The sequence below is a fragment of the Tachypleus tridentatus genome, chromosome 13 (assembly GCF_004210375.1).
Source record: "Tachypleus tridentatus isolate NWPU-2018 chromosome 13, ASM421037v1, whole genome shotgun sequence".
Lineage (NCBI taxonomy): Eukaryota > Metazoa > Arthropoda > Merostomata > Xiphosura > Limulidae > Tachypleus > Tachypleus tridentatus.
This window is the reverse complement of record NC_134837.1, coordinates 76,574,591-76,588,166: the sequence shown is the minus strand read 5'-3', so window position 1 is coordinate 76,588,166 and position 13,576 is coordinate 76,574,591. Positions and strand designations below refer to the sequence as shown.

The 13,576-nt window shown below is 33.6% G+C and overlaps 1 protein-coding gene across 5 annotated transcripts in view; it reads left to right on the top strand.

The window, feature by feature from the left end:
• The window catches only part of LOC143237232 (uncharacterized), a 46,645-nt gene extending 39,000 nt beyond the window's left edge, over window positions 1-7,645 (top strand). For all 5 annotated transcript variants that reach the window (XM_076476258.1, XM_076476257.1, XM_076476255.1 and 2 more), the window contains one exon: window positions 2,565-7,645. In XM_076476258.1, the coding sequence (XP_076332373.1) occupies window positions 2,934-3,683 (750 nt within the window). In that variant the 5' untranslated portion in view covers window positions 2,565-2,933 and the 3' untranslated portion in view covers window positions 3,684-7,645. The remainder of the gene's footprint in view (window positions 1-2,564) is intronic.
• The last annotated feature ends 5,931 nt before the right edge of the window (window positions 7,646-13,576 follow it).

Here is a 13,576-nt window from a genome sequence, read left to right as displayed (position 1 = left end):
TATGAGCATTTTGAATAAATTAGAGCAGCTAATAAATGTTAACTTTGAGCTTATTAATTCAAACATAATGTTTTAACAAACTTAAACTTTTTAATTAAACGTGATTGTAGAATATATATATGCTTGTAATATTGTATAAATTAATAACGTTGTGGAGAAGGAATTGTCAAGCTAATGAGTACCATATATGCAAATCGGCTAAAACTGCCAGGTCAATGACCTTTTAGCTTCATATATGGTCGATATTTTTTTGGGATTACCGATCAAACAGAAGACTATCGCAGCCGTAATGTATTTGTCCGGCTTTCTGAAGAGAACTCTAGGGTTGACTGCAATTTTCATAACTTGTTCATGAAGCAAGAAAGTGCGGATCATTCAACGGCGTAATGTCTCGAACCCTGGACTTTAAAACTTCAGCCCGTCACATTAAACACTAGGCTACGCTCGGTGTATTTCCTTATGGATACTAGTACTCTAATGTAAGGAAAATGAAAGACTTTCCAAATTTTGAGTGTTATTTTAAGAGGTTTCTATCCCATCATCATTTAAAAGTTAATATTTCATATGGTAATATTTCATATGGTTAACTACTTATGTTAACCTTCAAAAACAGAAGTTTAGGTTTAGGTTACCTTTATAGTTCTGTTCATTTTTTAATTTACTCGTGCAGAAAAATTCTTCTGGTAAACGCTAAACAAGGTCCAGCATGGCTAGCTGGTTAAGGTACTTAACTCGTAATCTGAGAGTCCCGGGTTCGAATTCCCGTCCAGCATGGCTAGCTGGTTAAGGTACTTAACTCGTAATCTGAGAGTCCCGGGTTCGAATTCCCGTCCAGCATGGCTAGCTGGTTAAGGTACTTGACTCGTAATCTGAGAGTCCCGGGTTTGAATTCCCGTCCAGCATGGCTAGCTGGTTAAGGTACTTGACTCGTAATCTGAGAGTCCCGGGTTCGAATTCCCGTCCAGCATGGCTAGCTGGTTAAGATACTTGACTCGTAATCTGAGAGTCCCGGGTTCGAATTCCCGTCCAGCATGGCGAGATGGTTAAGGTACTTAACTCGTAATCTGAGAGTCCCGGGTTCGAATTCCCGTCCAGCATGGCTAGCTGGTTAAGGTACTTGACTCGTAATCTGAGAGTCCCGGGTTCGAATTCCCGTCCAGCATGGCTAGCTGGTTAAGGTACTTGGCTCGTAATCTGAGAGTCCCGGGTTCGAATTCCCGTCCAGCATGGCTAGCTGGTTAAGGTACTTGACTCGTAATCTGAGAGTCCCGGGTTCGAATTCCCGTCCAGCATGGCTAGATGGTTAAGGTACTTGACTCGTAATCTGAGAGTCCCGGGTTCGAATTCCCGTCACACAAAACATGCTCGCCCTTTCAGTCGTGGGGGCGTTATAATGTGACAGTCAATCCCACTCTTCGTTGTTAAAAGAGTAACTCAAGAGTTGGCGGTAGGTGGTGATAACTAGCTGCATTCCCTCTAGACTTGTACTGCTAAATTAGGGACGGCGAGCGCAGATAATCCTTGAGTAGCTTTGCGCGAAATTCAAAAACAAATTTTAACATCGAACACGTACATAATCGACTATAATATTAGAGTATGTGCAATGGGAAAAAATTCGTGTCATCTATGATTAAGATTGTGGTATATGCATGTGTTCGTGGTGTGAAGATAATAAATATGTCGTCACAATTATCGAAACATTCGGCACTTGTTATATCAAATATTCTTACCTACTGTCACATCATATATACTCCGACATTCACAATACTGTGACATATATTTTCATAGTACTGTGGTGTTTAGTATTCGTACTTTTTTTTTTCTAAGACTGTCAGCAGAAATGCATAAATATTAAAAAACAAACACCAATACGGATAACCAATTCTGTAGCTTTGTGCTTAACTAGTAATAAACGAACGTAGCTTTAATTTTTTTCAGTGGTCAGGCGATTTCTTAAAATAACGTTGTCCTCAGCGATATGGCATGGAAGAAGTTATCCTTGTAACTCTGTAGTCCACTGTGACCCTAAGCCTTTTGATTCTGAAGAAAAGTTGTTGTTGTTTGTAACTAAACACAAAGCTACACAATGGGTTATCAGTACTCTGCCCATCACGGGTATCGAAACCAGGATTTTATCGTTGTAAGTCTGTACACATTCAGCTGTGTCACTGTTGGAGAGGGCGCTGAAGAAGGTAATTAATTAACGACATTCACGAGAGTCAAATTTCCATAAATTCTTCGTGTGTTTGAAGAAGTAATTGTATTGACAGCTTACTGATAATGTACCAGTTCTATTATCGTATTTTGAAGAAGTAATTGTATTGACAGCTTACTGATAATGTACCAGTTCTATTATCGTATTTTAATCTGAATTGCGCTCAACAATACATTCTTAACAATGAGTACTAAACTATGAGCAACTCTCAGATCGTACTTTATCAATGTATTTGAACCATCTGCTTTAATTTTAACCTCGTACTTGTTTATGATAAAACATACTAAGTGTTTAAGACCATATTTTCAGGATGTTTATTCATTTTCTATTTTTCTTTTAATGTTTTCAGGAAACTGGAAAGAAAGTGCTATTCACCACAAAGTTTCTCGGAAGTTTTCTACTCGGTACTTTACATATAACAACAGTCACGAACTTCGTTGTTCCGCGAGGTTTCTGGAATAAATACATTTATTTTTCATCGTTTTTAGTTTTATGTGGAACTTTTTGGGTTATTCGAGACGAAAACATGTGAAAAAAAGCTGATGTGTGAAATATAAGCGACAAAAGCTCCGAACACGTTTACAAGATGGATACTTCATACTTCCTACCAAATATTGTACACGTTAGTGGACTTGGTAGTTTTCTGGAGTTCTGTTCAACAAGGGGAAACTAGTGTTCCACCTACACTACCTCTTCACTGTTATAAGATAGTTTCAAAATGACGGACAGATACGATCACCCCGACAGCGTCAATTTACCAGACAACGATGAAATGGCCAATGGCAATTTTTCTGACGTAGCAACCAGCACAGATTCGCATCCAGACTTATCTAGCGGCAGTCATAACTCATACAGCGCGGTGACCGAACAGGAGCTATCCCAAGTTGAAATGTTTTTTCGAAGTCAAAAAACATTCGTGTTTGTATGCCCGTGTCTAGCCAATCTGTACTTTGCGAAAGCAGGAAATGAATGGGAGACGGGGCAGACGGGGATCCCCGTTCTTCTGTTTGACAGGGGTGAGACGCGAGCACGAAGCAAACGAAGACTCAAGGTGGTCCTTGCCGAGAGAGGTACAGGTTTCATCCTTTGGCACGATGTTATTGATAATTTGACGAACTATCGTGCACAAGACAGCAGTTTTCATACCATGTTCCGCTCAGCGGATCACAGTCAAATGGTTGGTCTCAGTTTCGATAGCAAAACAGCTGCCAGTCAGTTTCACGAACAAGTCGAACTGCTTACATCAGATCCTTTGAACATTTCTTTATCCATACCAAAAGTGAAAGGGAAATGTACTAAGAAGAAGCCGGAAAAGGTGAAATTGCCGAAGAAATGTGACATTTCTCTACCTTGCTGCTTTGAGCACGTTACAAGCATCGACATTGGAGATAAAGAGCAGTTCTATACATTAGCAAGTCTTGTGCAAGCGAAGTCCAAAAAAGTCTTCCAGCAGCTAGTTGGCGATTGAAAGCTATTGACTTTTTTCCCATACTTGAAGACTGAATTCAGCTAGAAGGCTGTAATTAGTTCTTTTAACCTATTGACTGCCAAGTATTTCAGCTGCTACAATACAACTATAATGCTTCTTCATTTTGTAACTTTTTTGTGACGCCATTTTGGATCGAAAGTGAAACAATGTGTAAGTAGGTCAAATGCATGTATGGTGCTGACATTTAGCGTCGAAGTTAGGTATTATTGGGAACGAATTAACTCGTCCGTGGCATTGTTACCGATCGGCTTGGACGAGTTATCTCGACTACGGCACTGAACAGGTTAAACGTAAAAAATATTGTTGATGAGATAGAAATTCATAACTTTGGAAGCTACTTAACTGATACTAATTGAACAATTGTAAAGATATGACAGCTAATAACTGTTTGATATTTTAAAATGTCCGAATACGACCACTGATGACGAAGTGTGACGTAATGCAAAGAAGGCTAAAAGTTTGAAAAGGGGTAAAATAAATATTTTCTTTTTTCATATTTCTGTGGACCATTGTTTTACATTATATATAAGTGGGCCATTGCTTTACACTCTATGTATAAGTGACTTATGTTAAACGCTCTCGTTTCATGAACATTTCTTATGTTTGGTTTATATATATATATAACAGTTTGGAAGTGCATACACAATTGTAAAATAATCTCCGCTATTTTGTGTCTTACTTTTACTGTTTACATTAAACGTTTCAAGCTAGTCGTAAAACAATGAATTCAGTACAAATTCATGAAAAGGTCTTTATCAAAACGCTTGTGGATTGATTACTGTATATTAACACTGTAAAAACAAACAGGACAACTCTTCTGTTAAAGACTGATTACTGTATATTAACACTGTAAAAACAAACAGGACAACTCTTCTGTTAAAGATTGATTACTGTATATTAACACTGTAAAAACAAACAAGACAACTCTTCTGTTAAAGATTGATTACTGTATATTAACACTGTAAAAACAAACAGGACAACTCTTCTGTTAAAGATTGATTACTGTATATTAACACTGTAAAAACAAACAGGACAACTCTTCTGTTGAAGACTGATTACTGTATATTAACACTGTAAAAACAAACAGGACAACTCTTCTGTTAAAGGCTGATTACTGTATATTAACACTGTAAAAACAAACAGGACAACTCTTCTGTTAAAGACTGATTACTGTATATTAACACTGTAAAAACAAACAGGACAACTCTTCTGTTAAAGATTGATTACTGTATATTAACACTGTAAAAACAAACAGGACAACTCTTCTGTTAAAGACTGATTACTGTATATTAACACTGTAAAAACAAACAGGACAACTCTTCTGTTAAAGACTGATTACTGTATATTAACACTATAAAAACAAACAGGGCAACTCTTCTGTTAAAGACTGATTACTGTATATTAACACTGTAAAAACAAACAGGACAACTCTTCTGTTGAAGACTGATTACTGTATATTAACACTATAAAAACAAACAGGACAACTTTCTGTTAAAGATTGATTACTGTATATTAACACTGTAAAAACAAACAGGACAACTCTTCTGTTAAAGATTGATTACTGTATATTAACACTGTAAAAACAAACAGGACAACTCTTCTGTTAAAGACTGATTACTGTATATTAACACTGTAAAAACAAACAGGACAACTCTTCTGTTAAAGACTGATTACTGTATATTAACACTGTAAAAACAAACAGGACAACTCTTCTGTTAAAGACTGATTACTGTATATTAACACTGTAAAAACAAACAGGACAACTCTTCTGTTAAAGACTGATTATTGTATATTAACACTATAAAAACAAACAGGGCAACTCTTCTGTTAAAGACTGATTACTGTATATTAACACTGTAAAAACAAACAGGACAACTCTTCTGTTGAAGACTGATTACTGTATATTAACACTATAAAAACAAACAGGACAACTCTTCTGTTAAAGACTGATTACTGTATATTAACACTGTAAAAACAAACAGGACAACTCTTCTGTTGAAGACTGATTACTGTATATTAACACTGTAAAAACAAACAGGACAACTCTTCTGTTAAAGATTGATTACTGTATATTAACACTGTAAAAACAAACAGGACAACTCTTCTGTTAAAGACTGATTACTGTATATTAACACTGTAAAAACAAACAGGACAACTCTTCTGTTAAAGACTGATTACTGTATATTAACACTGTAAAAACAAACAGGACAACTCTTCTGTTAAAGATTGATTACTGTATATTAACACTGTAAAAACAAACAGGACAACTCTTCTGTTAAAGATTGATTACTGCATATTAACACTATAAAAACAAACAGGACAACTCTTCTGTTAAAGATTGATTACTGTATATTAACACTGTAAAAACAAACAGGACAACTCTTCTGTTAAAGACTGATTACTGTATATTAACACTGTAAAAACAAACAGGACAACTCTTCTGTTGAAGACTGATTACTGTATATTAACACTGTAAAAACAAACAGGACAACTCTTCTGTTGAAGACTGATTACTGTATATTAACACTATAAAAACAAACAGGACAACTCTTCTGTTAAAGACTGATTACTGTATATTAACACTGTAAAAACAAACAGGACAACTCATCTATTGTAAACTGATTACTGTAAACTAACACTACAAACAATAATTTTGACTGTTATTTACTAATCAAGTATACGTATTTATATTTAACGTGTTAGCACGTTTTTGTCGTGTGTTTCTTCAAATACTAACTAGAAGGATGTTTTCGCTTTACGTTTGTTTGAAGCTCGTCAAGACGCGTACGTTAAGAGGCTATTTCTTTTTTGTTGATACGTCTCCTATGTTTTGTACTTTAAAATTATATTTGGTGAATCTATATGGTCGTATATAGTCTTCACTTTGTAATGAAATTCTAATGTTTCCACGAAGAAAACATTTTACTATGGTTAAGTTATACTGTTAACGACAATGTAAATATCATTAAATATCACAAGAGCTGTATTTTACTTTTGCTTCTCACTGATCTAATGTATGTGAAATATGCAAGAAAAGACGCCTAATTTCTTGCACGTTTTACAAATAATTTTCAAATAAGATCGAACCATCAAACTTTAAACATAAAATTATTCTTGGTATTTTATCATTTTAACACCTAATTGTATTCTGAACAGAAAATGTGTATTTCTCTTCTGCGGTGCCCGATTTCGTAAGTGGGAATTATATTTGGTTAAATGTGACAGTCTCCTTCGATTGTCTAGAGTAAAATAATGTTCCACAAGCATCGAACAACAAAGTTAGTTTGGCAAGAACTTACTTCTCTAGAAATTGGATTTTGGCATCGTTGTGTTATCTCTAAACACATCAATCTTTGTTGACTAATTAGTTTTCTCTTTCTTGTTCTCAAAACAATTCTAGCGTAGTTTTCATAAACTTAGTTAACTGGTTAAAACTTTACAAAAATAAATTATGGTGGTTTAAAGTTACTTATTATTATCACATCTTTGTCCTCATGTTATATAAATGTTGTCTATAACGAATTAAGTTGGAACCAATATAAAAGGGTTTTGATTAAACATAATGTTTTTCGCATTATTCTTAATCAAAAAGTGCATTTATTTGTGGAAAGGTTTCGTATGTGACAAATATAGAATTGTGCAACATATGAGGTAATAGGATTGTGTCTACCATTAATGTTATATGATTTTTAGCGATATGCATAGCATTCAGGGCTAATTTTTTTTTTGTAAAAACTGTATTGTATGGAGCTATATTTCTAATATGATGTTTTTATGGAACGTTTCACCTAAGTATTAAAATGGCGCTTTATTTACATAAATCATGACATTCAGGGCTAACGTTTTTTTTATAAAAATTTGTATTGTATGAAGTTATATTGATAATGTGATGTTTTTATGGAACGTTTCACCTAAGTATTAAAATGGCGCTTTATTTACATAAATCATGACATTCAGGGCTAACGTTTTTTTTATAAAAATTTGTATTGTATGAAGTTATATTGATAATGTGATGTTTTTGTGGAACGTTTTACCTAAGAATTAAAATGGCGCTTTATTTACATAAATGTAAATAACTTTCATTTACTATTAATTCATAAGTAAAAGTGTTAGTAAGTCTGCTACGTGCAGTTTCCACGCTTGCCTGACATATCACCTGGACAAAAATGAGCAAACAAAAGATATAATTTCGTAAACCTTGAACAAATTGGATATTTCGCATGGTTGAAAAATTCATTAATTGGCTGAAGAGGATAGTTCGTTAGGCCTAACAAGTGTTTGATTAGCTTTGGTATAAAAGCATCTTGGGCAGTGTCTAGTGATATGTAAAAGGTAGATTTGAAAAGCAGTTCTACGAATATCTGATACGAATTGTATAATGTACAAAGTAGAAAATATTCAAGAACATTCGTTTAAAATGATTGTCATTATTATTTTTTTTAGTTACATTAGTGAATCCCCTTCCAACATGACAGATCGTTTGATATGCACCTTAACGAGCTGTTTAATAGAAAAATCACGTGATCACTTTCCTTCAGTGTATCAGTTCTCAAGATTGTAAAGCTTTAGCAAACTTTGTTGCGTGCCATTTAAACAATTCAGAACTGTAGCTTAGAATTCCACAATTCTCAGCACTGTTTAATTAACTACGAGAAAGGAAGTTTTATCATTTTGTGTATCTTGATAGAGGACATTAATAAACTCTTTATAGTCTATACTTCCTTATAGAACATCTTATACGTAACATGAACTTTTATATTAGAAGCTATACGTGAAACCCATGTTGATATATATGTATTACAACTATACATTTTCAAGCCATAAACAAAACACATTAACATGAAACAAAATACACTGCATATTTTTTAAAAGGGACCCTAGGTTACAAGCTACAACGTGGAATTATAAAAGCTAACCTAGGTTTTGGAGGTGACTTTGGAAGTAGGACCCACACTGCGGTGGGGATACACCGTCTGTCAGTACAAAGAGTACTGTAAACTTACTAAATCAATCGTATCCAAAAGATTCCAAAACCATATCGATATTTATAATAGTTAGTATACTAAATACCGTTTTATATATGACTAAATACTTTAGAATTTCATTTAAAATATTTATTAATGAAGATTTATCCTCTTAAGTAATTACATAATATTGATATATAATTAAGCCTCTAAATTTTTCTATGAGTAATTAATTATCTTACATAAGTGGGAAACTTCGAGAAGGTTTACTCTAGCAAAAATAATGGAGATTTTTAGATTATTTGATACTCTTGAAAGAAATTACACTTAAAGCAAATATACTCTTAGATAGTTACACAGTTGTGGTTACGGATTGCTGTTTTTAAATTATGAAATATTTTTTTTAAATGATCACGATTTGAATAATTCATTATCTTAGACTGTTAGGAAGTTAACAACCTTGGCAAAGCATAATTTCTTGAAGACAATATCAGAACTTTTAGCACTACTTAAATTCTCTGGTCTTTATTTTACTAAATAAAGTTTCTTTTTTCTACGAGAACAACAGCTTATTGAAGTAAACTTAAGTTATGTCCGTGTTTTTCCTCACTTGTTTCACCACCGTGACTCAAAAAGTATTTCATTTTACAAATAAAAATATTATTCATGATATATTTGTTGTGGTTATCTCGACTCGCTTGTGTTCAATCATATCAATCTCAAGTAAAATTACAAAGAAATATTTAAGTTTCCATTGTTACAAAATCAGTGACGTTTCCTGTGAAGGTTAAGAGCTTATTGCTTTTGAAAATATAAAACTTTACCTTAAAAACTTATATTTGAAAAATGGGAAACAACATTTTTTATCATAGAAAAACAAATCTGTTAAACAAGTAACAAAGACATTAGAAACAAATATACAAATGGGAAAATCAGTACAAAACAGCAGAATATTTAGAACTTGTACAATGGCTTCTCGTCCTATCTCCTAAATGAAAAAAACAAAAAAGTGGTATTGAAAATTCTCAGACTTTCTGATTTATTCAGAATGTATCAGAAGTGTACTGAATATGCATTCGGTAACGTGTTTTTTTCTTTAAAACGTTTTTCTGGGGTCTGGTATGGCCAAGTGGTTAAGACACTCGACTCGTAGTCTGAGGATCGCGGTTCTAATCTCTGTTACTTACCAAACATGCTCGCCCTTTCAGCTGTGGGGGCGTTATATTATGACGGTCAAAGAGTTGGCGGTGAATGGTGATGACTAGCTGCCTTTACTCTAGTGTTACAGTACTAAATTAGGAACAGCTAGCGCAGATAGCCCTCGTGTAGCTTTGCGCGAAATTCAAAACAAACCAATTTTTTTTTCTGGTGTTAATAACGAACTGTGTGTTAAAAAAGTAACTAATTCCTCTTTTCATATACTCCCGTTGAGGAAACATTAGATCTGATCCCAGCCACATACGAGTAACATAAATACATGAAATCAAAGTACTTAAAGAAACGTAGTGAATGGGCTTTATTTTGTAAGCCTGTTCAATAAAGATCGTATTACTTTATTGTGGACCAAAACAGACCAAACCAATTACTTTATTGCAAGCCACAACAGACCAAACCAATTACTTTACTGCAAGCCACACCAAACCAGTTACTTTATTGTAGGCCATAACAGACCAAACCAATTACTTTATTGCAAGCCACAACAGACCAAACCAATTACTTTATTGTAGACAAAAACAGACCAAACCAATTACTTTATTGCAAGCCACAACAGACCAAATCAATTACTTTATTGTAGACCAAAACAGACCAAACCAATTACTTTATTGTAGATCATAACAGACCAAACCAATTACTTTATTGCAAGCCACAACAGACCAAACCAATTACTTTATTGTAGATCAAAACAGACCAAACCAATTACTTTATTGTAGATCATAACAGACCAAACCAATTACTTTATTGCAAGCCACAACAGACCAAACCAATTACTTTATTGTAGATCAAAACAGACCAAACCAATTACTTTATTGCAAGCCACAACAGACCAAATCAATTACTTTATTGTAGACCAAAACAGACCAAACCAATTACTTTATTGCAAGCCACAACAGACCAAATCAATTACTTTATTGTAGGCCATAACAGACTAAACCAATTACTTTATTGTAGGCCAGAACAGACCAAACCAATTACTTTACTGCAAGCCACACCAAACCAGTTACTTTATTGTAGGCCAGAAGAGACCAAACCAATTACTTTATTGTAAGCTAAAACAGACCAAACCAATTACTTTATTGTAGGCCAGAACAGACAAAACCAATAACTTTATTGTAGGCCAGAACAAACCAAACCAATAACTTTATTGTCGCTTTTTTGCCTTGAGCCAGAACGAGTAACAAAAAATTACGCCAAGGTCGAACTTGATTTTCGAACATTAGATAATTCTATACATAATATATATTATACAGCTTGGATTAACAGAAAAACTTTTTGTTCGAGAATGTTTCCAAATCTTTCTTCTTTTCTTCTTCTTGTTTAATATATGAAAAGTAAAGTTCTGGTTTAACAGTGCCCTCAAAATTAACATTCATACTTTAAGTGGGTTAAAAAGATTGCGTAGACTTAGTAGAACGTTTGGGTAAACACAAAACAAACTGATTTATTAGCAAATAAATTTCATAATGTGTGGATCTTTCTCATGGATTTTCCTTCTTACGTCGACCCCATAACTATTTTATAGCCAATCACACACATTCTTACAAACTTCTCATCAGCTGCCGACACTTATTAACCAGCCCTTGGAAATCAGACTAATAATTTACTTACTTAAGGATTTTGAGAACATTGGTTCCACATCAAGTCTTTATTAATTAGTTTAAGAGAAGTATAGGTTTGCGTATACCAATTTAATTAACAGTTTGTTACTAATTAAAATTCTAGTGATATACTGTCCCAGTTACAGAATATTATGTCATAATTTTAACTCGCCTTTTTTGACAGAACTACAAAATACACAAAGTAAAATAGAAGGCTTAGCTTCTTTACGCCGAATATTATCTACAAAATACTAAGGTTTATTGAGTTTGGATCTTAATCTAGGTGGTTTCTAATAAGGAAATCCAACATTTTATTAAATGTTTAATATGGAAATTAATAAAACTATGTTTTTATTCCAAATATTAAAACCTTTTAAAAATTAAGTCAAATTCTTTCAAGTTTTTTTCCAAACGCTAGTCGTTCTTCAAGGGTGGAAAGGCAAAACGTGTTATTTATTCTGGTTAGGAAAATGAATCTTCTCGGAACATTCAGTTATAGAACGAACGAAGAGGAGCCGTGTAAAACATTTCCACCAAAATTTATTTACCAGAAACTCGAACACACAGATATAAACAAAAACTGTTTATTTAAAGCTTCGCACAAATCTACACGAGAGCTATCTGTGCTAGCCATCCCTAATTTAGCAGTGTAAGACTAGAGGGAAGGCAGCTAGTCATCACCATCCACCACCAACTCTTGGGCTACACTTTTACCAACGAATAGTGGGATTGGCCGTTACATTATTACAACGACATGGCTGAAAGGGGGAGCGTGTTTGTATATAAAGTAGTTAAATATATATTTGACGTAAACGTGTTTTTTCACATAATCTTCAGTTAGAATATATGAGTACCTCCGTGTCTTCTGATTCCGTAGGTTTATTTGTATAGAAGTTCAATGAACGCTACTTCTAGTTTTATTTTATGGTCGGTAAGTAACGATTTTCGTCCAACACATTATAGTTTTCTCACAAGTACAACTTGAGATTTAATTATCGAATTCACACCACACCACTATACATATAATAAAGTAAAGGACATTTTCGCTTTAGGTAATCAGTTATTATTAACAATTCGATTTACGATTTATGGACAATATCACTAACACTTTTCGAAAATTCCTGCATATATTACACGAGACGTAAGGTCTTAGTTACCCACATGCTGTGTTCAACATAACTGTATAACTTTGTTGGAATTCGCACAAAGCGATATAAGTAGAGGCCGGGGATATATTTGCTATATCATAATAATTCGTCGTCCCAAGAATGATGTGATAGACTAGATAGATTACATTACGTTTCGCAATAATTTATATCTATGTTCTACATTAAACTAAAGTATCGAATTTTCTTGTTATTTTCTCACTTTCAAATTATTAGTTCTTTGTATGTGTTTTTTTCCTTTTAGCAAAGTGTCAGCGGGTTATCTGCTGTGTCCATTAAGGGGGAATCGAACACCTGATTTTAGTGTTGTAAATCCGTAGACTTACCGCTGTACTCGGGGAACAAATTATTAATTATTATCATTTTGGACTTATACATTTGTGTCGCCATCTTTTGGGCAAGTTATTTAAAACGAGCTTTGCCATTCTTACCCTCATAAGGTATGAAACGAAAACATATTTTACATTAACTGTAAATATATTTTGTCACATGTTCGACTATTTTAAATGAATTCCATAAATAAAACATTATTTGTTAATCTACGTCCGTACCAAATACTGTAAAAAAGCCATAAGTCATGAATTCGCTAGGAGTTTAACACTGAATTATGAAAATTCAGAAATTTCTGCAGCTCATTGTTTATGTAATGCTTCATTATGATACAGCACATATATTACAGTTTTCTTGCGTAAGTCTATACTACGAAAATTTATGCCACTTTTAATGTATTTAATATTACTGAATATGTTTTTCTATTTCACTTTTTATAGACCCATACTTGAAATTAATAAACACGTACATCTAATAACCCAGTAGTACGCGACATTTTCTATTTCAATAAAATACTTAATACAAAAAAAAGTATAGCAACATTTGCAGACGCCCATTAGTGTGCTGTATGTTGGTTACTTTCTGACAGAAAGTGC